This window comes from Eremothecium sinecaudum, chromosome VIII (genome assembly GCF_001548555.1).
Source record: "Eremothecium sinecaudum strain ATCC 58844 chromosome VIII, complete sequence".
In the NCBI taxonomy this organism is placed as follows: Eukaryota; Fungi; Ascomycota; class Saccharomycetes; order Saccharomycetales; family Saccharomycetaceae; genus Eremothecium; species Eremothecium sinecaudum.
Window position 1 is genome coordinate 563,382 of NC_030899.1, and position 22,484 is coordinate 585,865.

Sequence of the window (22,484 nt, forward strand, 5' to 3'; positions counted from 1 at the left end):
TGTTTTTGGTTTGGTTGGGTGTATTCTTTCTTCTATCACTTCGCATCCAGTAAGAAGTTGGGGGCTAGAGGTGGATGCAATTAGGTGATGGATTATCAAAATTTGAATGATGAGACGCTGCTTGCGTCTTCTGCATCTATTGAAGGAGATGGGAAAAAAAAGCGCTTTAGTCGCGGAGGAATGGGTAGTAGTGATGTACTAGGAGATGGTCTAAATGATTCCGGCGACGAGGCAGTTTTTGTTCGTGAAAGGGGTAGGATGAGTAGGTTTTCACGGAAAGTGACGCATACATTGGTGAAATATTCGCGGTTCGTTGGTCCGGGACTATTGGTATCGGTCGCGTATATGGATCCTGGGAATTTCTCTACTGCTGTGGCTGCTGGATCTGCCCATAGGTATAAATTGCTGTTTTCAGTTTTTGTTTCTAATATGCTAGCTGCATTCTGGCAATGGCTATGTATTAAGTTGGGTGCGGTAACAGGGCTTGACCTTGCGCAGAACTGTAGGAAATATTTTTCGCATAATGTTAACCTAGTATTGTATACCTTGGCCGAGATGGCGATAATTGCGACGGATCTAGCGGAAGTGGTTGGAATGGCGATATCCTTGAATATACTGTTCGGGATCCCTCTCCCATTAGGAGTTGTACTTACCGTAGTTGATGTACTTGTGGTTCTTATGGCTTACAAGCCAAACGGATCGCTGCGAGAATTGAGATACTTTGAGTTGTTTGTCTCGGTTTTGGTTATTTTGACGGTTGTCTGCTTTGGAGTTGAGTTATTCTCAGTAAAAATAGATTCATACGGTGCAATACTACAAGGTTTTCTCCCCAGTAGAATAATTTTCAAAGGTGATGGCTTATATCTAAGTCTGGCAATTCTCGGCGCTACAGTGATGCCTCATTCATTATACCTGGGATCAGGGGTTGTACAACCTCGGATGCGTGACTACGATATTCAAAATGGACACTACACTCCTAACGACCACGATGTTGCGAACAACCATTCAAACTACAAGCCATCATTGGATGCTATAAACGATACCATGCATTATTCTGTTGCAGAATTATTGGTTTCTCTTTTCACTGTCGCTTTGTTCGTCAATATATCGATTCTCATTGTAGCAGGAACCACATTGTACGGGCAATCCTTCGACGAATCAACTGCAGACCTGTTCTCGATCTATAACCTTCTGTCTTCTACACTCTCTAAGGCGGCCGGTACTGTTTTTGTTTTAGCGTTGTTATTTTCTGGACAATCAGCTGGAATAGTTTGCACTCTTAGCGGCCAAATGGTATCTGAAGGTTTTCTAAATTGGTCACTTGCTCCAGGTGTCCGCCGCATAATGACTCGAGCAGTTGCCATTACTCCTTGTATGATACTTGTACTTGTTGCAGGTAGAACAGGTCTGTCAGCAGCTTTAAATGCATCGCAAGTTGTTCTTTCTCTTTTATTGCCTTTCGTTTCTGCGCCACTGATTTACTTCACAAGTAAGAAGGATGTAATGCGTGTGCCATTAGGTAATGACTGCTACCATGAGTTACCAGACGACCAAATCCCTCTAAGCAATTTTAATCTTGAGGATGGTACAGATGCCCCTCAGGTTACTGAATACAAGGATATAAGCAATAATACAGTAACGACTATATTAGCATGGTTATCATGGTTACTGATATCGGGATTGAACTTTTACTTATTGGTGTCATTTGCATCAGGTAATGATGTATATTTCTGATTCTTCTTACTTACAAAACCTGTAAATCTTAAACCAGTTGGTGGTTTGTAATTTCACTCTTTATTTACTGTCAATATTAAATACCACTTATTTAAGATTAAATCACCTAAGTGATTGAAAACAAGAAAACCCCACTCAGCATAAAGCTTAGGATAGATCGTCATCCTTCTAGGGTATAAATGTAGTGACTGTTTGCTTAGGTTCGCTTATCAGTAAGTATGTATTTAAAAGTCATATTTAGAGACGAAGATCACACATATTGGAGACCTGATTTCTCATCAAAAACAACGATCAGGTGCCATGTAGTCTTTTTCAAAAAAAAAAAAAAAAAAAGGGTTTTTAGTGTATTTTCATTCTCCTTTGCTAACACTTGGTTTCAGATACACACTATCAGTAACGTTATTACCGCCGCAGCTATGTCTGATAATATAAATAGAAGGAACTCTCATAGATGGATATCTGTGTCGAAAGGTAACTATGATGGTACAGAGTGGGAAAGCGATAATTCAGGAGATGAATCTAGCCATATTTCAATATGTAAGGTTGCCGAAGTACCTTTGCTGCCTGTGCTAAATACTACGATGGCACAAGGTTCTAATTATAATCTGACTTCGTTGCCGTCAGATATAGAGCCGACAGAAGCCAAGAGTTTCTCTCTATCAACAAATACATATTCTGAAGATTCCATGGGTTTGAGGATTAATAACAATGAAGAAGTTGTACAACGGAAGGGCTCAAAAACTAAAAGAACTTCTGTAAAACCTGTAATTCTTTCCGTGCAAAATGTTAATAAAGATTTGGAGTCTTTGATGGATGAAATTTCGAAAGAGCTGTCACCTAGAGTTGGTGATTCAGTAGAAACAATAAGGAATCCAGCTAGTCCAAAGAAAGAGAATGGAACTAGCTTCCAAGATACAGGATTTGCAACTGTTCGACCAACTGGGAATAGTTACATACAACTCGGTGAGCGCTCTAAAGAAGATGGGAATGAAGTTTTAGGGCAATCTGATGCTGATGTTGAAAGTGATGTTGAAAATAAGATATCAAATCACTCAAACTTCTCCAATCATGAGAATAAATCGCACAAAAAAGACACTCCTAGAAAATCCACCAAAAGGAAATCTAGTGTCATAAAAACTAAAACTAGAGCAGCGGCTCGTCGTTCGCTGGCTGAGATTTCCATCAAAGGAGACGATATTAACTCTACTGATGGTAACGTACCCAATCCTGCACAAAATGATGAGAACTCCTCTGATAATCTCCCAAGAGGTGATATTAACCTACCTGTGTTACCTTTAGAAAGGGCTATGAATTTCGAAAAAACCAAAGAAAAAGAGTCTCCCGTAAAAACACAGAGGCTCTCAATTGTGAATTTAGACCAGGTAGAATGTTCAAGTTCAGATGACGAAACTAGTAGCTCGATCGCAACTTCAATTACTGCTGTACCTCAAGTTATTGTGAATCCCGAATTTCTACCGACGACAGATACATCCTTACAAGGTGCTGGTAAGAAGTTAACATCAACTGGAGATCAAATAAATGCTTACATTGAAGAGAGCCCAAATGAAGACAAAGGAGGGGATGCTTTAGCTGCTACACTACCACCACAACTTGATACGCATGCCAATAGATATCTGTTTTTGAAACAGTCCCTTCCTGATCGAGAGTCGGAAAACTCAGATGCTAATAGCCAATTAGCACAATTTGAAAGTTTTGACGAAGCAGATGAGGTGAATACTTCAGATGTAGATGATACGGAATCAACCTGGGAGGGATTTCCTACTGCTGGTGATGACAACGATAATGACGACCTGCAATCGGTAATGGATACAAGAACAATTTACGATAACCAAACTATTTTTAATGTCCCAGGGATTCTGGCACCCCAACATGAGCTGCCTCCACTGCCCTCTATTGTTCCGGACTTCCAAAACCAACAGGAGATTGGAAATGATTATATTGCTAAAACGGAACCAAATGTAATGCATACGACAGCTAATAACAAGCTTAAAGATGAAAACGATGGAGTATCACTGCAATCATCCAATTTAAGAAGTCATTCACATAATTTTGAGAATGAAAAAACTGCCCATCACCAAATTAAGACTAATTTTATTCCTTATATGGATACAAATGCCCTTCTGAACAGTGATCGTCCACATTCTGTGAAGATAGAACAGCTTAATCAGCATATGAAAGAACTTTCTATGTATGATACTAATCTCAGGGAGTGGATAAGTTATGCTTTAAGTTCAACTCAAAATTCAAATGAAACGATTTTCGATGAATTCAAGTTAAATAAACATGCTAGGGATGCCCAGCTGCACATTGAAGAAGTTAGTAAACTCCAAAGTGTAACTTCAGCCGTTCGTAAAAAGGCCTTCTCACATAGCGTAAAAGTTGGTGCTAAAGGATTTCTATCTTCATTCGGTAAAAAGTTGTAGTTTGGGAAGACTCCTCTAGTATTTAGTCGAGAAGGAATATTTTTTATTGTTATAGTTTGGTTTTGTATAGAACAAGTTGCTTCAAAAAAGGTTGTATTTCTAATTATTTACTAATTGCACGTTCTAGTCTTTCTTTACCATGTAGTCTTAATTCATTATCCATTAAGTCTCTTATCCTGTGTGAGCCGGCAATACCAATCGCCATAACACTTTCCAGTCTATCTAACGGCACTTTGTCTTCGACTAACAATAGCGACAATTTTTCTGACTTGCCCACAACACCCAATGTAACACTACTAATAGCGTTCTCCTCAAGTGAATTCACATCTAATAGAGGTGTCGTATCATATAATCCGACAGAAATGCCACTCACAAAGTCGTACATGGCAATACCAGCATCTATTAGTGCCAATGTTATACCGTTTATCATAGCGCCTAATATTCCACCATCTCTTTGCAAGATATGTAACTGGACCTCAATAACATTACGAGGATATAATTGTAGCATGATGTTTTTCTCAAATGTACGGACCAATGAAGTTTGTAATTCTAATGTTCGTCTTTCATTCTTATGGCTTGATTTGCTTCTTTCCATAGTACTGAATTTTGTAATGTTAACATTAACTGTTAATGTTCCCATGTTCTGATTCATTTGAGAACGGAGTGTAGGCTCGTGTGGACCTTTAACGAGAGTAATTATCTTATTGTTTCCTTGTTCTAAATATGAAGAGCCATCGGCAGCGTTCGGATGGGTATTGATTGAACATTCAAACCGACGAAGTTCATTCCAACGGCGGCCATCCACTCGCAAACCTTCTGGTGAATATATCTCGAGTCGGGACATTTGCCTACTGGGTAATATGCTTTGTTCTAAGTTGATATTTAGGAAGGTTAATTATATGATATCAATTATATGGTTTTCTACGTGAAAAATTTCGGTTACCGATGAGATTAACTTCAGTAAGTATCGAAGTAACAAAATTAAAAAGTGTAAGCTTAACAGTAGAAAAATGTTTATTTATATTTTACAGCTTATATGTTTTTTTTAAGTGTGACTAATGCTCCTCTCTTCTTGCAGTCTGTAATAAATATTGACAGTAAGTATATGTTGCTCAAGAAGAAGGCAATGCTCGAAAAGAAAATGCCTGGATAGAAAACATTCTGACCCTTAAATTCTAATTCGTAGCCATTATATAACCATAAGGCCTGTGTTCCGGTCCAAATTATCCCCATAAATACCCCAGTCTTCCAGGTTAACATGGTATCTTTCAAGTAAAATGGTAGAAATATTAAATACCAGATGAAATATTGTGAAGTACACACCTTGTTGTATGTGACAAAGGATAGTGTTTGCAAAAACAGGACATTTAGGAGATTTTCCCAGCTTGTATATTCCCACAGTAAGTAGCAAACGCTAAGACTGATTATTATTTGTGGCGCAAATGCATATTTAGCCCAATCGATGGAAGTCCTTTCCTTTAAACTAGAATCAAGATAAAGGAGGATATTCCAAACGGAAAAATTATGACGATGGTCAGTTCTGATGAAATGATAAATGTATGTGTGTTGGACAAATTCGTCCCCATAATAATGATACATTAGTAGACCCAGTGATACTAAAACAGATATTGTTAAACCCCCCATTGTGACCAATCTTAGTAACCAATATTTGCCTCCTGTGTTGAAGACGTAAATTGATATTGGCACACTGTAAATAATAGGATAAATCTTTAGGTGTATGGATAACCCATATGCCAAACCAGCAAGGGCATATTGTTGCTTCTCTAGAAGAAAAAGAGCTAGCATAATTGCAAAAGAAAGAAGTGATTCAGAGTTTCCACGAGTGCTAATGGTTATAACCATGGGATTTAATAGCCATACTGAGGCAAGAATTAACCTAGTTCGCGGCGTGCATCTTTTCAACAGGGCAAGAATCAAAACTCCGGTGAGGATATCAAAAATAACAAATAAAAGTTTACCAAAATGAATCCAATTTAACCAATGGTTAGGTAATAATAACCAGCATAGCAAAGGTGTATATCTATAGGTATCGCGAGCGTATGGAGAACTGTTTTCGAAGACATGTCGGGCAGCATCGTGGAATACATAGTAGTCAATATCGGTGTACTTTACTGAGAAATGTGAATCTTGATACACACCATAGCTAAAAAAGGCAGCCCTTAATACAAATGATATAGTAATTAGCGAGAAGATAGCCTTTGCCATACTACTTCGTGTCAATACAGTTTAAATCCTATGCGGGCGGCAAATATGTTAACATGTTGTATTAACCGTAGTGACTAGTAAAAATTATCTAGTAGAAATCTTACAATAATATGTACGATAACAAATAGACTTTGAGGTATTATGGAAAATCAAAATGAAAAAGACGTGCAGCTTGAACAAGCGTGTTCTACGCTGAGCTATGAGGATCTAGTTGATATAATTGTTAATGATAAGCCTGTGCCGAACCTGATAGTGGTCCAAGATAAAGTTCATGAAGAATCTTTATGGACAAAATCCCAGCTTAAACCAAGGCAAAAACCATGGATATCAAACGCTCAACAATCAGAGAACGATTACAAAGCTGCATCTGTAAATGAGTCCACTGCTGACGATAGTAGCGCAGGTAAGTCTAACTAACGACTGTTATTCACGAAGAACTTTACTACGTAGCTCTGTGTTTCCCACGCAGTTAACGATATCCCCCAGTGTTTACGTGACATAAAGGAACAAGTTAAATGAATTAGTGCCCTGTTAGATGCTACGATGTAAATTATTTATACATATTTTTCAATCTTATGAATTCCAATATAAAGAGGAGATATCCTCACTTTCCGAAGACAGAGACACTCTCTGTAAAAAACACAATTAATCACAGTACAAAAAGCATTTAAGAAAGCTTTTCAGCTATTATAACTATTTATTTGTAATATTAGAGTATGCGCAGCTATTCATGTCTTTTGCCGGGAATTTACCGCAGCTATTTTGGCTTTAGTTTTCGTAAGCCCATTTGAATACTTCAAGCTCGTATTTTATACGCAATTGGCGAATAAGGCAACCCCTTAGGCCACTTCTATCGCAAAGAGTGAGTAATGAGGTCACATTGGCTTTCCCACGGCCGTGTTCACCTTTAGAGCTTTATTAATCCAGTCAAAAGCACATAATACAGTATCCTATAAAGAAGACTATATCGGGACAATACGATAATACAGTTGCTATTTCTATTTATCTATAATCTAACTTTCTCATGTTCACTTTACCTTGAACTGCGTCTATAAAACTAAACCAAAAAAAAAAGAAAGCTTAACGAGATTATTAAAATTTTACGATGGTTAATATTCTCAGCGGTTGGTTGATCCATACAAGAAAATAACTATTCAAAGGGAGTCCATCATTCAGAGATCATGGCAGTTAGAAAGAGATCTCAAAAGTCTATCCAAGATAGGACTGCTAAGAGACGTAAGGAAGAGGATGCGTTGCTTCAGAATGGTTTGTTTCACAAAGATGTAAGTGAATTTGATATTGGCGATGAGATGCCCTCATTATCCTCAAAGACCTGGGAAAACGAAGAACAAGATTATGAATTGAAGCCAAGAAATATGAAGAACGATGAGAAGGACTTTGTAGAGGGTCTTCCAATTAAGGTTAATGGAAAGGTTGAGAGGAAAGTTCGTGAGGTTAAGAGACCTGCTAAACCTGAAGAAGATAGCAGTTCAGAGGAGGAAGAAGAAGACCAAAAAGATGAAGACTCTGAAGATGTAGAGAGCAGCCATGATTACCATTTTGATACTGAAGAAAAGATTATTGAGATGAAGGAACTTATTGCAGAACTAGTAGCAAACATAACAGAAGAACCAGAGGAGCATACAGCGGCGTTAAGTAGATTGCGTAAGATGGCCTTATCAAAAAATTCTAACACTAGTAAGTTTTCTATTCTAGCATTGGTTACTGTTTGGAAAAGCATTATACCAGGTTATAAGATTAGACCTTTAAGTGAAATAGAAAAGAAAGAGAAGGTCTCTAAAGAGGTTGCCAAGCTAAGGGCATTTGAGCAGAATTTAGTTCTAAATTATAAGCACTACGTGGATCATATTGGGAAGCTGGCTCGTGCTGCCAATAATCAGTCTCCTATTGAAGTCAGTTTGGGGAATGTGGCTGCTACAGCTGCTACAGAGCTTGCAGAAAACTTCCCCCAATTTAATTTTAGGTCTGATGTTCTCCTGATTATCATACGTAGAGTATGCAAACCCAATCCAAAGAATGATCCAATCTTTTTGAAAGCCGTGAAGGTCTTGGAAACTCTTCTGAATGATGATGATGAAGGAAATGTATCCCTCGAAGTGATCCGGCTATTATCTAGGACATTGAAATCACGGAAATATAATGTTGATGAATCTGTTCTGAATGTGCTATTAAACTTAGATATTTTGAATGACTACAACCCAAATACTGCAACAGATGAACCTGCCCGGATTAAGATAAAGAAGAAGAACAGAGTTCACTTGTCAAAGAAGGAACGAAAAGCCAGGAAGGAAATGAAGATTATTGGAGAAGAAATGCGTAAAGCGGAGCAAGCGGTATCTGCTGAAGAAAGAGAAAGAAACCAAGCAGAAATTTTGAAATCTCTCCTTGCATTATACCTAAATATATTGAAATCCAACGAACCGCGTCTAATTGGTTCTGTGCTAGAAGGCCTATCAAAGTTCGGTCATATGGCGAATCTCGATTTACTGGGTGATTTCCTGACTGTTATGAAAGAGATGATTGCAGACGCTAATATTGACCAGTTATCCTCTGATGAGGTGAGGAAGATATTACTATGCATAGTGACTGCGTTTTCTTTGGTATCAAGCCACAATCATATGAAAGTCCATATTGACTTATCGTCCTTTGTCAATGTATTATATGCTATTCTTCCGTACGTGGCTCTTGATGCAGACATTGAATTTTCATACAAGACTCTGAGATTAGCGGATCCATTAAACAATGAACTTGTAAAACCATCGGTCAATGTTTCTACTAAGGCGGAACTTTTATTGAAATCATTGGATCACGTTTTCTTTAGATCAAGATCAGGCACAAACCAAAGGGCTACAGCTTTTACAAAGAGACTTTATATGACCATGCAAAATACGCCTGAGAAGACCAGCATTGCCATCTTAAAGTTTTTAGATAAACTCATGTCGAAGTATCCAGAAATAGGTGGAATGTACTCGACGGAAGATGTCATCGGCAATGGTAATTTTTACATGGAGGCCGACGATCCCGCCAGGAGCAACCCGGAAGCAGCTACAATTTGGGAGAGTGCTTTATTGTCAAAGCATTATTGTCCCACGGTTGTTAAAGGCGTCCGAGCACTGATAACCAGGTCAAAGGGACTAAAATAAAATTCCTGGTTATCGCTGTTGATATTCTTTGTTTAATACATGCATTGTCTATAAAGTACAATAAATAACCCTATGCTAATTAAGTTAAGCAAAAATCACATCTATTATAATTTAAAGTTAACATTAGTCGATGGAGATTGCTTTTTATTACCCTTGATATCTTGTTTCTCACCTCTCTTGTTAATAATTGTGACATTCTTGGCTTTGGATAGGGTTTCAAGGACGTCTTCTTTTTTAGACTTCTTTTCTTTGTGATCCCTACTAGATGCAGCATTGGCTCTCTTCCTCTTGATTGCTCTGCGTAATCTGTTTTTATCGGATCTCGCTAATTCATCCCTAGACATAACGGTACCATTTTTCAAAGTTATTTCGTTCTTATTTTCGGATTTGCCAACCCTGTAAATTTCGTGTGGAGCTAAAATAGAAGCTGTAGACACCGCTAATGGTTGCGCATCCTCCATAGAAATAGCCGCACTCTGGACCTTTATATCTAGAGACTTTTGAGCTGGCTTTGGGATAAAGTTCGCTGAAGATAGAGCATCTAACTTGTACACCAAACTTTTGTACAGTTCGGAAATTTCATCATGTGCTTTCTGAAGATCTTCAGAAATTTTTGTCTCCGCTTTATTCCCATTATAATCGTCCTCGTATAATTCGGCTAAAGATTTTGATGACTTAACATCGCTTAGCTCGAATTTTGGTTTAGGCGTTCTCGTAGAAACATTTGAAACAACCCTTCTAGGTAGATCATCAAAATTCATATCTTTAATCCTTCTTCTAATCATATCTTCTAGGGATTCGGTAATTGCACTTGTTATTACCGGCACAGGCTTCGCAGTCCTATCGAACTCGAGTTCTTCTGTTAAAAGCGCATCAGCAGGACGATCTTTTGCTTTAACCTCACCCTTCAGTGCCCACTTTTTTTCTGCTATATTTTCCTTTTCTAACAGTTCGATCTGTTTTTGTATTTCTAACTGTTGAGTTTGATATGTAGAAAGCTTTTCAGGCTTGGTCTCAACAACATCTTCTTCCTCATCATCCGATTCTGCAAAAAGATCTAGCTTTGCGCTTTCCATTGCTTCATTGTATGCTAATTCATCCATTTCCCCATCTTCAAATTGCTCCTTTTCCGTACGAACACCTCCATGTTTTTGAACTTCAGGATTGTCAAAAAAGTCATCATAATATAAGACTTCCTCCTCGTCATCAGAAGGTACATCCCCGAAATAATCGATATCTTCTTCATCACTGTTTTCCGGTAGTCCACCCTTGCTGTCTTCGGCCTCTAATGTTCGCCGATTAAACTCCTCCAGGTCAAAAAATCTATCGTTAATTCCGTACTTATCAAATTCATGTTCAAGCTTTTCATCATCCTGTACATCTTTTCCGGTTTGCTTGGAAAGATCCTTATGCATAGTGGGTTTGTCCTCGTTCGCTTCCTTTTCTTCTTCATCATCGTCCACTTCACTCTCTTCAGCACTATGTGAGGACAAGTGGCCATCGGACAGACTAGGACTATGATTTGTACCTTCCTCGGCACTCTCGTATCTTGAATTATCTATATCTACGCTTGAATCTGTTTCATTTATCCTTTCATCTGACTCCTCGTCGCTACTATCGCCAGTCATCGCATCTCTTAATTTGCTAATAGTTTGCAACAAATCAACCTCAACAGTCTCCAGTACAATTTTAGCCTGTAGCCAAACTTGATTTGCATCCAAACCTTCTACCACTACCTCATCAATAACACAACCTTTCTCATTGCCAAGTTGTCTAGATAATCTAATAACATCATCTAAATAGGTTTTAACCATAGAAAGAGGTATGTCTGACTCTATGAAATCATTTGAAAGCAAATCAGAGGGATTCTGCTTAATCACTTCAACAAACCGATCCATACTGAATAAAACTTGAACAGGTCTGAACCTTCTGTCACAGATTCTGCTTCTGCAGCTTATATTCTACCAAACTAAAATTTTTCAGCTCATGGAAAACAATAGGTAAGTACAAAATGAAAGTGATCACTATTTACGTGTTGATGATTTTTACACCATAGCGGCTAAGCTCATCAACCACCTGGACCGTACAATAAGTGATAACAACGTATATACATTAAATTGAAGTCACTTCTGTGTAAATTAGCACTTGGAATTGAATAATACCACCAAATGCTTTTTAAACATAAATACTTCTGGATTACTTCATGACCATGAAAGTTCTATTAAACAAAACATAAAAAACATGAAATCGAGACCATAATATTTTCCTCGTTGTTTGCAGGTATCTACGAATGGAGGCTAGTTATCAGGCAACAAATGCAGCTCCAATCCCTAAGATAGAGAGACAGACACTAATCACGATGGTGAAATAGCATACAACCCTCTCCCATGGTTTCACTCTATCTTTGCAGATTCTCAGATAAAATAAACATGGTAAAACGACGCAAATAGAAAAGCACAGGCCTGCGCCCAAGAATGCAATTAGTTTATCAAACTCCGGGAAGTAGATAGCAACAGCTGCAAATACAATATTTACAAGCAGTCTGTTAGCGAACCTTACAGTGCCTTTAAACGTTGATTTTTTACCATCGTCTCTATTTGGGGCAACACCACTTAACACGTCTAAAATAGCAACAATTGGTCTTGAGTTCAAAGGAGTTTTTGCAAGTGGGATGATAGCCATTAAAGCTGAAATTAAACCATACACGAAGTTGGGGTATCCTTCGGTCAGCATAACTGATTTTGTCACCTCATCCTTAACAGAACCACCAAACATTAAGAATCCCACAATAGCAATCCCAATATCCGTTAATGCAGTGATTGAATATGTAACCTTCAAACAACTGGTAAACTTTTCAGGATGTCTCATGTCACTCTTCAAATTTGGGAAAACTGCATGGCCACTCCAGCAGGCACTCAGTAACCCAATGGACAAACAAAAACTCCAAAAGGATTCAGGCCAAAGTTTAGTCTCAGCAGGATTGAGCAGTGAACCTGGTCGGGTACTTTTCGTCAAACCTGCAAATAGAATTGTCAATACAGTACCATTGGTTGCAGTTATTCCCAATAGCGAGAAGTTCGACAAAATGCTTAGTGGCATATAAACTTGAGGGGTAACAAATATAACACATATAATCTTGTAAAATGTGGTAGAGTAACGAGGGAATAATGCGTTTAATGAATCCCCAAATAATATAATTAATGAAACTCCGCATCCTAAAAGATCCAGGGTAAAGAGGAAAGAAATTAAAGCACGACCTTTAGATCCAAATGCTGCGTATCCTAAATCACCATAAGAAATCATGCTGGGATCGGTATCAATACATCTTGACAATAATTCGGCAGAGCAAAAAGTACCACCAGCAAAAAGGGTCAACATGGATACCCCTAGGATCCACCCAGCGTGTCTCAATCCCAATGGCAAAGCCAACAAACCTACACCAATTAGGATATTAAGAGAATTGAAAATAGTTTGAGGTGCAGTGGACTGTCCAGCTAATAATGTTAAAACTTTGCCACCTTTTGTTTCAACTCTTTTTAATATAATTGAATCAGTGTCCGGGCCTATAGCATTATTTACATCGCAGAATGACATTGACTGATTTGAGCATATTCTTGCTAAATGGGAAGATTGATCATCATCATCTAAAATAGCAGTACTATCACGTCTAAAAGTGCTAATACCACCGGTGGGGGCACTTCCATATAAATCATTAGCCGAAGCACGTAATGAAACATTTCCTGCACCCGCCAACGCGATCGAAAGTCTTCTGCCTTGTAAAGATGGACCTAACGTATCTGGGTCATTGAGTACGTCATAACCGTCCATAAAAAATGCACGCTCTTTACCAGCATTAAGCTCAATGTTCATGAACGAGTTGGCTCTTTGAAGAGATGTTGCAAATCTGCTCAATGAATTAACGCCTTTAAATGAACCAATTGGCTGGTCTAGGAAGGAACCACGATTGCCACCAGGAGTCCCTTGAAACGGACTACTTGAGTCATCTGGTACGTTTCGATCCGCTTGACGATTAATAGGAATCGAGATATAGTGAACATTAGAGTGAGGAGACTCCTTTAATGGCTGCTGCTCTGAATCGCCAGCGTTCGGCATTCAGGCGGTGATATTTCTTTTATGTGCAGTACTCTGTGGCTGTCGTTCAAACTTTTAAAAAGAATACATATGTAGGATGTGGTTGAAAATTTCTACCTTATTTATTATGCTGTCAGGAATATAAATTTCTATCATGCTGTTATGAATGGAAATAGGCAAACTTCTACTTGCGCACTGGGCCGAAGCGAAAGAATATCTTTTTCGGTCATTAGCACTTTTAAACTTTATTACGTCTACTGTTTTCAGTACTTAATACGCTACATCATCCATTATAACGTATACTCTGGCGTGATAATTTTCGGATGTATTACGTATCTTCTGTACCTTCAATTGTGAGGAATCACAACTGAACTTAACACGATAGAATAGAATCTTTCAGTCATCCCTTGTAATATTATGTTGACTTTAAAGTTGAAAGGTGAACTTCAGGTCCGAAATATATTTTTCTCCCACGTAAATAAATAATTCTTAAGGAATCCGTCTTAGTTATACAATGATATTGATTGCAATTAGTTGAAGGGGCGTCTTCTAATTTGACTTCACAATAGTCTAGTAATACCAATTCAATAGCAGGACTAATGATTTACTGGAAAACATCTCTCCAACTTCTTTTAATTTGTTTTATTAGTGGGGTATTAACTGCAATAAGCAAGGTTTCTGAAGTCAGTATCTCCAAATCCAATTTAAAACCCTTTGCAAGTGATACACAACGTGCACAGTTCACCACTGTTGTAGATATACTTTCAAATGATGTTCAATTTTCTACATTTCTTCGGTTTGTACAACGAAAAGGGCATATTCCGTATTTGAATGAACATCAACAATTTACGCTGCTTGCACCTATAAATTCAGCTTTTATATCGATTGCTGAAGCTGATGTTTTATCTATATTAGAAAATACTAGCATTTCGAGGTTCATTGTTGATGGGCACGTTATTGACACCTCTGAATACGAGTTGGGGGTGCATATATTTTTCAAGGATTCCGTCCCTCATCTAATAAATGTAACAAATAATGGACTTATCACGATTGATAGTGTGGAAGTAGTTGAAAAGAATCTATTTCCAAACTTTCAGGATGCCGTGGTACAAGGAGTAAGTTCTGTGCCACCAATGTTGCCAAATTTGGGGGAGCAATTAGAATCTCTAAAGTATAAGGGCGGAAATATCAAGCTCGATAAGATGCGACATCTACTGAGTTTATCTGGCTATGACCTTAGTCATAGAATAATAAATAGTACGGTAATCATCCCAACAGATGACTGTCTAAGCAGAAACTTTGATGAGCTAGAATTAAGTTACCTGATGCAGCATCATAACGGGGTTACCGGTAACTGGGCCGAGGACAAGCGGTTTTTAGTGCAAAAGCTGATATTAAAAGGTATCTACGGAGGAATTATAGACCCTATGAATGTTACTAGTCTTAATCATGAAGAGGTAAAATTATCGTCATTTAATAATGGAAGAACACACATGGTCAATGGGACGGCCACAGTACTCGGAAATCAACTTTATGAAACAGGAATCATACACGTAGTAACAGATTTAAGAGGTTTAAGAAATGGTATAAATTTCACAGCTACGAAGTACTTGCTTGGATTAAATGCCTCTGGTTTTGTTGAAGAGATTTATAACAAAAACTTGCAACATTTGATCGATGATCCAAACGAGAAACCAACGATATTCATGCCGAAGAATATGAATAATGAAACTATTGATTTTACGAGGAACAGCCTGCTTTATCACTTTTCTAATAGCAAGATTTTACTTCAGCAAGATTTTCCTGATGATTCGGATATACCAATTGCGGCTAAAATGTATAAATCTCTGTTATGTTCGAGTAAAAGACTGGGGGGAGAGTGTCAACGTTTAAAGATATCAAAGAATAAGGACGGTTTTTTTCTGAACGACATTTTTCGCATATGTGATGCAACGCCAAGAGAAATAGATGGTAGGCTTCTGTATGTTATAGACGAAGGCTTAGAGCTTCCAGGTGGAATCGTTCAATCCGTTAGTCCTCTACTTCATTGTTCAAAATCGTTGGAGTTGTTACGAAGAGCTGAACTTTTAAATTTAAAACCAAACAGTCATGGTTATACTATATTTATTCCCTGCTTTAACTATTGGGATTCATGGGGAATTAATTTTGAGTACCTACAACGAAATTTGACAGCCTTGAACATCTTTATTAAGAATATGGTATATGAAGGTTTAGTATACACAGATATGCCGTCAGGAACAGTTTCTCTCAGCAATTTAGCAGGACACTCTGTAGTTGCTAAACTAGAAGAAAATGCTAGTCCAAATGAAAGAGTTATCAAGCTATCCAATCTAGACGATGCCATAAAAGTGAAGACATCTAGTGATCTTATTTTTAATAATGGAGTTGTTCATGCATTGCAAAGTGTGTCATATCCAAAATTGTTAACAATATCCACTCAGAATTTACTCGAAACCACTGCTAGTGGTTTCGTGACTTTGCTGGAAAAGTTTGAAGATATTCAACAATTAATTCACGCCAACAATGTTTCCTTCTTGGTACCATCCGATGCACGACTTATTAATGAGGGAATCACTCAAAACTCTACTCAGCTAGAAGATTTCATCAGACTTCACACTATACCAAATGCATACACAGATTCACTACTTTCCTGTAATGGAACCATCGGCACCATTTTGAACCAACAGTTATTATGCCTGGAAGTTATGCCTGGTAATTATGTACTTAAGATACAGGATGGCCAAGATAAAGAAGTACGGATTTTGAATAGGGGATGCACAACAGACAATAAATCATGTGTTTTCATGATCGATAGACCGCTATCTCTGTCATGGATTAACAAGGAAAAATACCATCTTCAGCTTCCGGGCTTATCATTTGCAATTGGTTTAGTACTAGGGATATTAATCTCATTTGTGCTTTTAGCTTGTGTTGTTGTCGTTTGGAACTCCAAAATGCCAAATTTCGCTGTTCCATTAAGTGACAATAATGAGGAAGTTACTCCTCTATTACAAGGTGATGTTACTAATATCCGTACAGAAGGTCAAAATTATCAAACTAACAAAAGTGCCGATGTAGCGGGTCATGACACAGGGCTAATATCCGAAGCAAATAATAAACCACATAAATAATATGTCTGAATAAATATCTAACGCTCCTAAATTTTCATGCTCTAATAAAAGTTATATTGTACCTCAATCTAGTGGATAGGATTTTCTATATAATCTTTGCTGAATAACCTAATGAGATTTTATCACTAGATAATTAAAATGTAAAGTTATTTTGGCGCGCGTATCCTTATTAAATGTTTATTTGTCTAATATTATTTAAATATATTATTAAATAAATTATTCAAATTAACAAATTATTTTATAACAAAGAACCCACGTGATAGAACACAAATTATAATTCAAACAATATAAAATTTTAAAATAACTTTAATAATAGTTAATAATTTCATCATCCTTATATTATAATCTCTAAAATTTATAAATATCCAATATTTTATAATAACTATTAAATTTAAGATATTTGAATGTAATTTGAAAAGAATATTTGTGTAAGCTTTCCGAACATCAATTTAATTTTAAATTATTTAATATATTGATATAGCAAATGTAATATTTTTACATATCGCGTTTTAAAATTAATTTTTTTTATACCGCCGTTTCGGTGAGGCAGGTGAGTATTATTAATTTCATATAGTATGATATAGGTAGGATACAAGAATAACATTTTTTAATACTAGTAGTTACATATGATGAATAAAAGAAAATTCCATAAAAACAAAAAACTCTTGAAATTTCCTATCAAATGCGAGATATAGTTCTATTTCATCGGAAAAGTAAGTTAACCACAAACTATAGAATATCTCCAATAATGAGAGAGGCTTTTCTGTATGTATCCAAAATTTTGAGGCATTTTGCTCTATCTTGGGCTAGATTTTGGTCCTCCATTAGCAGTTCCTCAAACAGAGTTTCCTTGTATAACCTTGAAACTAATCTGTTTTGAACTTCTTCTTTACAAAAGTTCACCAAGAAGCACATTACCGCCTTAGGAATCTGGTCTTGTATCATTTCTCTCACTATTCCAAAGTATGAAACGATTAGCCTTTTAATTAACTCACATTCAAGTTCTTCTTTCTCCGTTAACTCTGGGTGTTCTGCGTTACCTTGCTCACCGCTAGCTTCCCGTATTTGCAATGCTTCCATTTGGAGATATTCAGGAACTTCACTGAAGTAATTATCCGTAGCTATCGACTTTTTATCACCCATATCTGAAAGCTGTTCACCTTTGCGCTGATCTTTTCCAAAAAAGTAGTTTAAAAAGGAATCCTTCGATTGTTTAGTATCCTTTTCGTCATCTGATTCAGTATCACTTGTGGCCATCGTTGAATCAGAATCAATTCTTGGTGAAATACCATTCTTTGCTTCGCTCATGGCACTAGAACTACCGTCAGCATCTTTACGTTTTCTCTTTAAGTCAGCAGCTCTGCTAGCAACTTCCAACTTCTTTTTACGTGTTTCTACAATGTCTGCCATAGCTTCAGTAGCACTTAAAAAACCGGGATGATTTGTATTGATAAATGCCCTATGAATATCAATTAAACTCTCCACGTAGGATCTAGTTGGCCCTAATCGCTCTCTTAGCAAATCACTAACTACTTCGATCAACCGAGATTGCAACTTCGGATACCTTGCCAAAGCCGGTGTACCGCAGTTATGACAAATTTTCATTAGTTCCTCATAAACTAGTTCAACACAACGAAGAGCTGGATCCTGTAGCAGCTTTATTTGTGGTTTCACCAAAAGATCGAAGGCCAATTCGGGAACAAATAAGGATGGGCGAGGGCCAGTTGAGTTCCGAATTGCAGTCCTAATATCAGAAACGGACAAATTCGATGTTGGATTAATGGAATTCAAAGAATTACCAAAAATATTATTGTAGATATAATAAATCCTTGCGCCACCACATAGCTCCTTAGTACTGATATCAGATGATGTACCTTCAATTGATGAAACAAAATTTGTAGCGAATCTATTCATCATTTGTAATATTAAAGCCGCCTTATTTTCCTGAGTTGTTGCGCTGCAGTCACCATATGACGCTAGTTCTTGTTCAGTTTGGCCAATCAAAGTGTTGAGTCTTGCTTTAATGTCAGGGAGTTTTTCCCTAATATGAGCTAACAAAACTTGGTTTAGTTTTTTGGCCAAAAACTTCGTTCCACACCTAGTAGAGATAGTCCTGTAGAAAGGATGCTTCGCAAAATATTCTTCCTCACGTAGCAATGAATCATCAATTGATCTTTTCTCTTGGATATCTTGTTGAGATCGATTGACTACGCCAACAAATCCTAACTTCAACGGGTATACTTTACCTGAGAGGATATCTAACGCATTTGTACCCGAATCCATTAAATCCAATTTGGTGATCACCCCAATGGTTCTTTTACCTTGTGGATCGACTTCCCGTGCTAATTTTAATGATTCAGAATTTACTAGATCAATATTAGCGGGACAAACTGCCAACATTATACAGTTCGGTTTTGCAACATATTCCAATATTAAATTTCGAATTTGTTTCTCAATATCAGCAGGTTGCTCGCCAATTGGTACTTTAGTGATACCTGGTAAATCAATAAGTGTTAAATTCAACACATGTGGAGAGTATATTTTCAAATTTATTGGAATCCTACTAATGCCTTTGTTTTTACCTGCTATGCGCGCTGTCTCGTTTTCAATTTCTTGTTTAATTTGATCAAAATCATAGAACCTACGACCTGGCATGTGTAGGAATTCACCCCATTGGTCAGACACCGTGCTGCTCTTATCCTTAGAGTTCAGTCTTGAATAATGTTCTGAAGAACGGCCTTCTCCCCACTCTTCCCCCAAATTCTGCGATAATGACTGAGATGCTGTCTGCGGCTCAACGTAATTGTTAATCAAAGGTGAATCCACGGGTAAGTTAACAAGTTGAAGGATAAGTGGTCTTCGCGTGACAATACCAGTACCCCTAGGCAAAAAATCTTTTCCAACTAGAGTTTCCAAAATTGAAGACTTACCAGAAGATTGCGACCCAATAACCGCTAAAACAGGTAGATCTAGGGTATCAATACCGGCGTCATATATAACATCCTGTAATTTATTCACGGTAGGAATCAAATCCTCCAAACTAGCCATTTCGTATTAAAAATCAAAAAAGGTTGAGATGCTAATCTTTTATAGATGCTGATAGGTTTTAGACAATATGAGAATAAACAAGCAGCGAAATACCTATAATTTGCACTATCTTACCGTAGTTATGTTCACGGTCATCTAGTAACCGGAAACAGGATGAAAACCAAATACAGTTGCTATTCGCCAAAACAAATTACGTACATTATGATAAGTATCTACATGAAATTTATTTGAGTACCCTAAAAATCTACGCATTCTTCGTTGCTTTTGGTTTCTTTCTTACTACAAATGCATTCAAGTTGTTAATAGGGGGTCTTTTCTGCACTGCATGAGCATTGGAATTTTTTTCAGTTTCTGGGTTTAAGCTTATAGCCGGTGTATTAGCGTTATAGATAGAATCAGACGAGCCGTCAACATGGAGCATTTCAGCGTTGTCTCTTTTTCTTAATAAATCTCTCAGGTTTCTGTGTGCTTTTATTGCCCCTTCTACTGTATCGTAGCCTTCTTTCGTAATCTTATGTTTCCTGCTGAAATACTTCTTCATAGTAGATAGAATAACTACCTCGTCATCTTCCGGTCTAGTATACACACCTTTATACCTTCCACGTGCCCCAATAACTGAAACTAGTGCACCTAACCTAAACTCACTGCGTGCTTGAATTTCTAACCAAAACGTTGAGAATTTTACAGCGGCAACTCTCCCCTCTTGTTCTAATTCAGATAAAAACCTACCTTTGGGATCATCCTCGAAAACGGGTATACGATACATCGCTAACTCATCTTCACTATCATGGAATATATCGCCAACTTGCCAATTTTTGAATTGCATATTTCTCAAGTATAGGTTGATAGTTTTCTTCTCTTCACCAGGAATTTGTAACCTTGCAATCGAATCAGATTCGAAGTTTGTACTGAGTAGGTCATCTATAATAGAAAGCCACCAACGTAATAATTTCTGCCCAGATAATAAATGTTTATTTGGGCTGTCAGCAGAATCCGGAAATAAATATTGTGCTTCTGCCCTTGTAAATAAAGATATTTTGGTTATGAACTGGTATGGGCAGTCAATAAAAACAAAGGTAGGTTCTTTAATCTTTTGGTCAACATGCGATCCAGCACCGACCTCTACGTCAGTTTGATTTTCTGGCTTATCTTTTGAAGTAGCAGAAGGACTTTCCTCGTTACTGACATCCTCCTTATCTAGCAATTGCACTTTCGCGAGGTAGTGTAGAGGATCAATTGAGATGAGATATTCTAGAATTGCTCGTGTGATTAGTCTTGTACTAACCTTGACATCGCAGTAACCGCTTGTGTCCGCTTTTGAGATGAATATAAACCTTTCCGCTTTGGCGTCCACATTATCAACAATTATATACACCATAACTTCTAACGCATAGAACACCTTTTCATTGTAACTAATGGTAATAAAATGCTCTGACTTGACTGTTTTTACTTGAGTTGGGTCTTTTTTCAGTTCATCCACAGCGATTATGTGGTCGCATTCGCATGGCGGACTTTGTAGTTGAACCAATTGGAAGCTATGATCTTTCAAGAGAATCCTAGAGAGCAGTGTATCTAGTCTCATTCTCAAAGTTCTCCATGAACAAAACTTCTTTTTAATATGAAGAGCTTAGTCAAAGGTTAATGTGCCATAGTTACAGCCTCCAGTTTAGTGTGCAAGTAATAATTTCTTGAAGTCAAGAAAAATTTACGCATTATACGGTGCCATTCATTATACAGAGGGGATTAGTTACTTACTAGTTTACAAGTTTTCATATTCGTCTGGGTAGAAAATATGGCGCTCAATGCCGTCTTTTGTTAGAGCAACCAGCCTGATAACACCACCAGATGAGCCATCCCACTTGATGGCTTGAGAGAGCGAATGCTTCATAAATTCAATTGTATCTTCTTTAGTCATATCAGGCTTGTAGTTCTTGTCACAATAACCATAAATAAAGGCGGATCCAGATCCAGCAATTGCATATGGGGCCTTGTGAACAGATCCACCAATTGTTACGCTGTAAACCTCACCCTTGTTTTTCTCATCAAAACCAGCTACAATAATACCAGCACTTAAGGCGTCCTTGTTCTCGTAACATATTGTACTGAAAAGTGATGCTGCCACATTCGTTGTAGGTTCACCATATTGCATGGAATAAAGCTCAAGATGATGTTGTACAATATCTGCAACAGCCTGTGTATCTGCCGCCGATCCCGATCTACAACACCAAATCTTATCATGAACACGAGTTAATTTGTCAGTCACACGATTAGAAATGTAAGCCCCGGTTGTTGTCCTTGAATCTGCACCGAGTATAACACCATCTTTAAAGGTCACCGCCATACTGTTAAAATGTTAGTTGATGGAATACAAGTAAAAGCTTTAATAGCTAAAGATACATACATGGAAGTACCCAAACTAACCTCACCCTTTTTTAGGTGGTTGATATCAACCTGAATGCTATTCATTTCGTTAAAATTTACTCTGTTTCCGTGAGCACTATTTCCAGTTGTTAGATCTATGACGGCGTGCACTAACTATTATTTGCCACCCATCATAATTTCAAGGGCGGTTCTATTTTTTGAATCGTCACTATCACTTGAAACGTATCGTCGTATCGTATAGA

At 37.5% G+C, this 22,484-nt stretch overlaps 12 protein-coding genes across 12 annotated transcripts, besides 4 other annotated features; 5 read left to right on the forward strand and 7 right to left on the reverse strand.

Annotated features, from left to right (window-relative positions):
• Positions 1-87: 87 nt before the first annotated feature.
• Positions 88-1,734, forward strand: SMF2 (divalent metal ion transporter SMF2; the record flags this gene model as incomplete). Its single annotated transcript, XM_018133971.1, has 1 exon — positions 88-1,734. The coding sequence occupies one exon, from the start codon at positions 88-90 to the stop codon at positions 1,732-1,734; it is 1,647 nt and encodes a 548-aa protein (XP_017989757.1).
• A 218-nt stretch (positions 1,735-1,952) lies between these two features.
• FYV8 (Fyv8p) lies at positions 1,953-4,178 on the forward strand (the record flags this gene model as incomplete). The annotated part of the gene is made up of 1 exon (XM_018133970.1): positions 1,953-4,178. The coding sequence occupies one exon, from the start codon at positions 1,953-1,955 to the stop codon at positions 4,176-4,178; it is 2,226 nt and encodes a 741-aa protein (XP_017989758.1).
• A 103-nt stretch (positions 4,179-4,281) lies between these two features.
• On the reverse strand, positions 4,282-5,022 carry SKI6 (exosome non-catalytic core subunit SKI6; the record flags this gene model as incomplete). The annotated part of the gene is made up of 1 exon (XM_018133969.1): positions 4,282-5,022. The coding sequence occupies one exon, from the start codon at positions 5,020-5,022 to the stop codon at positions 4,282-4,284; it is 741 nt and encodes a 246-aa protein (XP_017989759.1).
• A 188-nt stretch (positions 5,023-5,210) lies between these two features.
• GPI14 (glycosylphosphatidylinositol-alpha 1,4 mannosyltransferase I) lies at positions 5,211-6,404 on the reverse strand (the record flags this gene model as incomplete). The annotated part of the gene is made up of 1 exon (XM_018133968.1): positions 5,211-6,404. The coding sequence occupies one exon, from the start codon at positions 6,402-6,404 to the stop codon at positions 5,211-5,213; it is 1,194 nt and encodes a 397-aa protein (XP_017989760.1).
• Positions 6,405-6,545: 141 nt separating this feature from the next.
• On the forward strand, positions 6,546-6,821 carry AW171_hschr84819 (uncharacterized protein; the record flags this gene model as incomplete). The annotated part of the gene is made up of 1 exon (XM_018133967.1): positions 6,546-6,821. One exon carries the CDS (start codon positions 6,546-6,548, stop codon positions 6,819-6,821), a length of 276 nt encoding a protein of 91 aa, XP_017989761.1.
• A 764-nt stretch (positions 6,822-7,585) lies between these two features.
• Positions 7,586-9,568, forward strand: NOC3 (Noc3p; the record flags this gene model as incomplete). Its single annotated transcript, XM_018133966.1, has 1 exon — positions 7,586-9,568. One exon carries the CDS (start codon positions 7,586-7,588, stop codon positions 9,566-9,568), a length of 1,983 nt encoding a protein of 660 aa, XP_017989762.1.
• Positions 9,569-9,672: 104 nt separating this feature from the next.
• On the reverse strand, positions 9,673-11,466 carry MPP10 (rRNA-processing protein MPP10; the record flags this gene model as incomplete). Its single annotated transcript, XM_018133965.1, has 1 exon — positions 9,673-11,466. The coding sequence occupies one exon, from the start codon at positions 11,464-11,466 to the stop codon at positions 9,673-9,675; it is 1,794 nt and encodes a 597-aa protein (XP_017989763.1).
• A 406-nt stretch (positions 11,467-11,872) lies between these two features.
• AVT1 (Avt1p) lies at positions 11,873-13,681 on the reverse strand (the record flags this gene model as incomplete). Its single annotated transcript, XM_018133964.1, has 1 exon — positions 11,873-13,681. One exon carries the CDS (start codon positions 13,679-13,681, stop codon positions 11,873-11,875), a length of 1,809 nt encoding a protein of 602 aa, XP_017989764.1.
• Positions 13,682-14,259: 578 nt separating this feature from the next.
• Positions 14,260-16,812, forward strand: AW171_hschr84823 (uncharacterized protein; the record flags this gene model as incomplete). The annotated part of the gene is made up of 1 exon (XM_018133963.1): positions 14,260-16,812. The coding sequence occupies one exon, from the start codon at positions 14,260-14,262 to the stop codon at positions 16,810-16,812; it is 2,553 nt and encodes an 850-aa protein (XP_017989765.1).
• A 253-nt stretch (positions 16,813-17,065) lies between these two features.
• Positions 17,066-17,072: a centromere (Chromosome VIII centromere CDE I element; Syntenic to Eremothecium cymbalariae Chromosome VIII centromere CDE I element).
• Positions 17,066-17,254: a centromere (Chromosome VIII centromere; Syntenic to Eremothecium cymbalariae Chromosome VIII centromere).
• Positions 17,073-17,239: a centromere (Chromosome VIII centromere CDE II element; Syntenic to Eremothecium cymbalariae Chromosome VIII centromere CDE II element).
• Positions 17,240-17,254: a centromere (Chromosome VIII centromere CDE III element; Syntenic to Eremothecium cymbalariae Chromosome VIII centromere CDE III element).
• Positions 17,255-17,541: 287 nt separating this feature from the next.
• DNM1 (dynamin-related GTPase DNM1) lies at positions 17,542-19,860 on the reverse strand (the record flags this gene model as incomplete). Its single annotated transcript, XM_018134277.1, has 1 exon — positions 17,542-19,860. One exon carries the CDS (start codon positions 19,858-19,860, stop codon positions 17,542-17,544), a length of 2,319 nt encoding a protein of 772 aa, XP_017989766.1.
• A 244-nt stretch (positions 19,861-20,104) lies between these two features.
• On the reverse strand, positions 20,105-21,442 carry RTT109 (H3 histone acetyltransferase RTT109; the record flags this gene model as incomplete). Its single annotated transcript, XM_018134278.1, has 1 exon — positions 20,105-21,442. The coding sequence occupies one exon, from the start codon at positions 21,440-21,442 to the stop codon at positions 20,105-20,107; it is 1,338 nt and encodes a 445-aa protein (XP_017989767.1).
• Positions 21,443-21,619: 177 nt separating this feature from the next.
• On the reverse strand, positions 21,620-22,326 carry PRE3 (proteasome core particle subunit beta 1; the record flags this gene model as incomplete). Its single annotated transcript, XM_018134279.1, has 2 exons — positions 21,620-22,202; positions 22,262-22,326. 2 exons carry the CDS (start codon positions 22,324-22,326, stop codon positions 21,620-21,622), a joined length of 648 nt encoding a protein of 215 aa, XP_017989768.1.
• Positions 22,327-22,484: the final 158 nt, after the last annotated feature.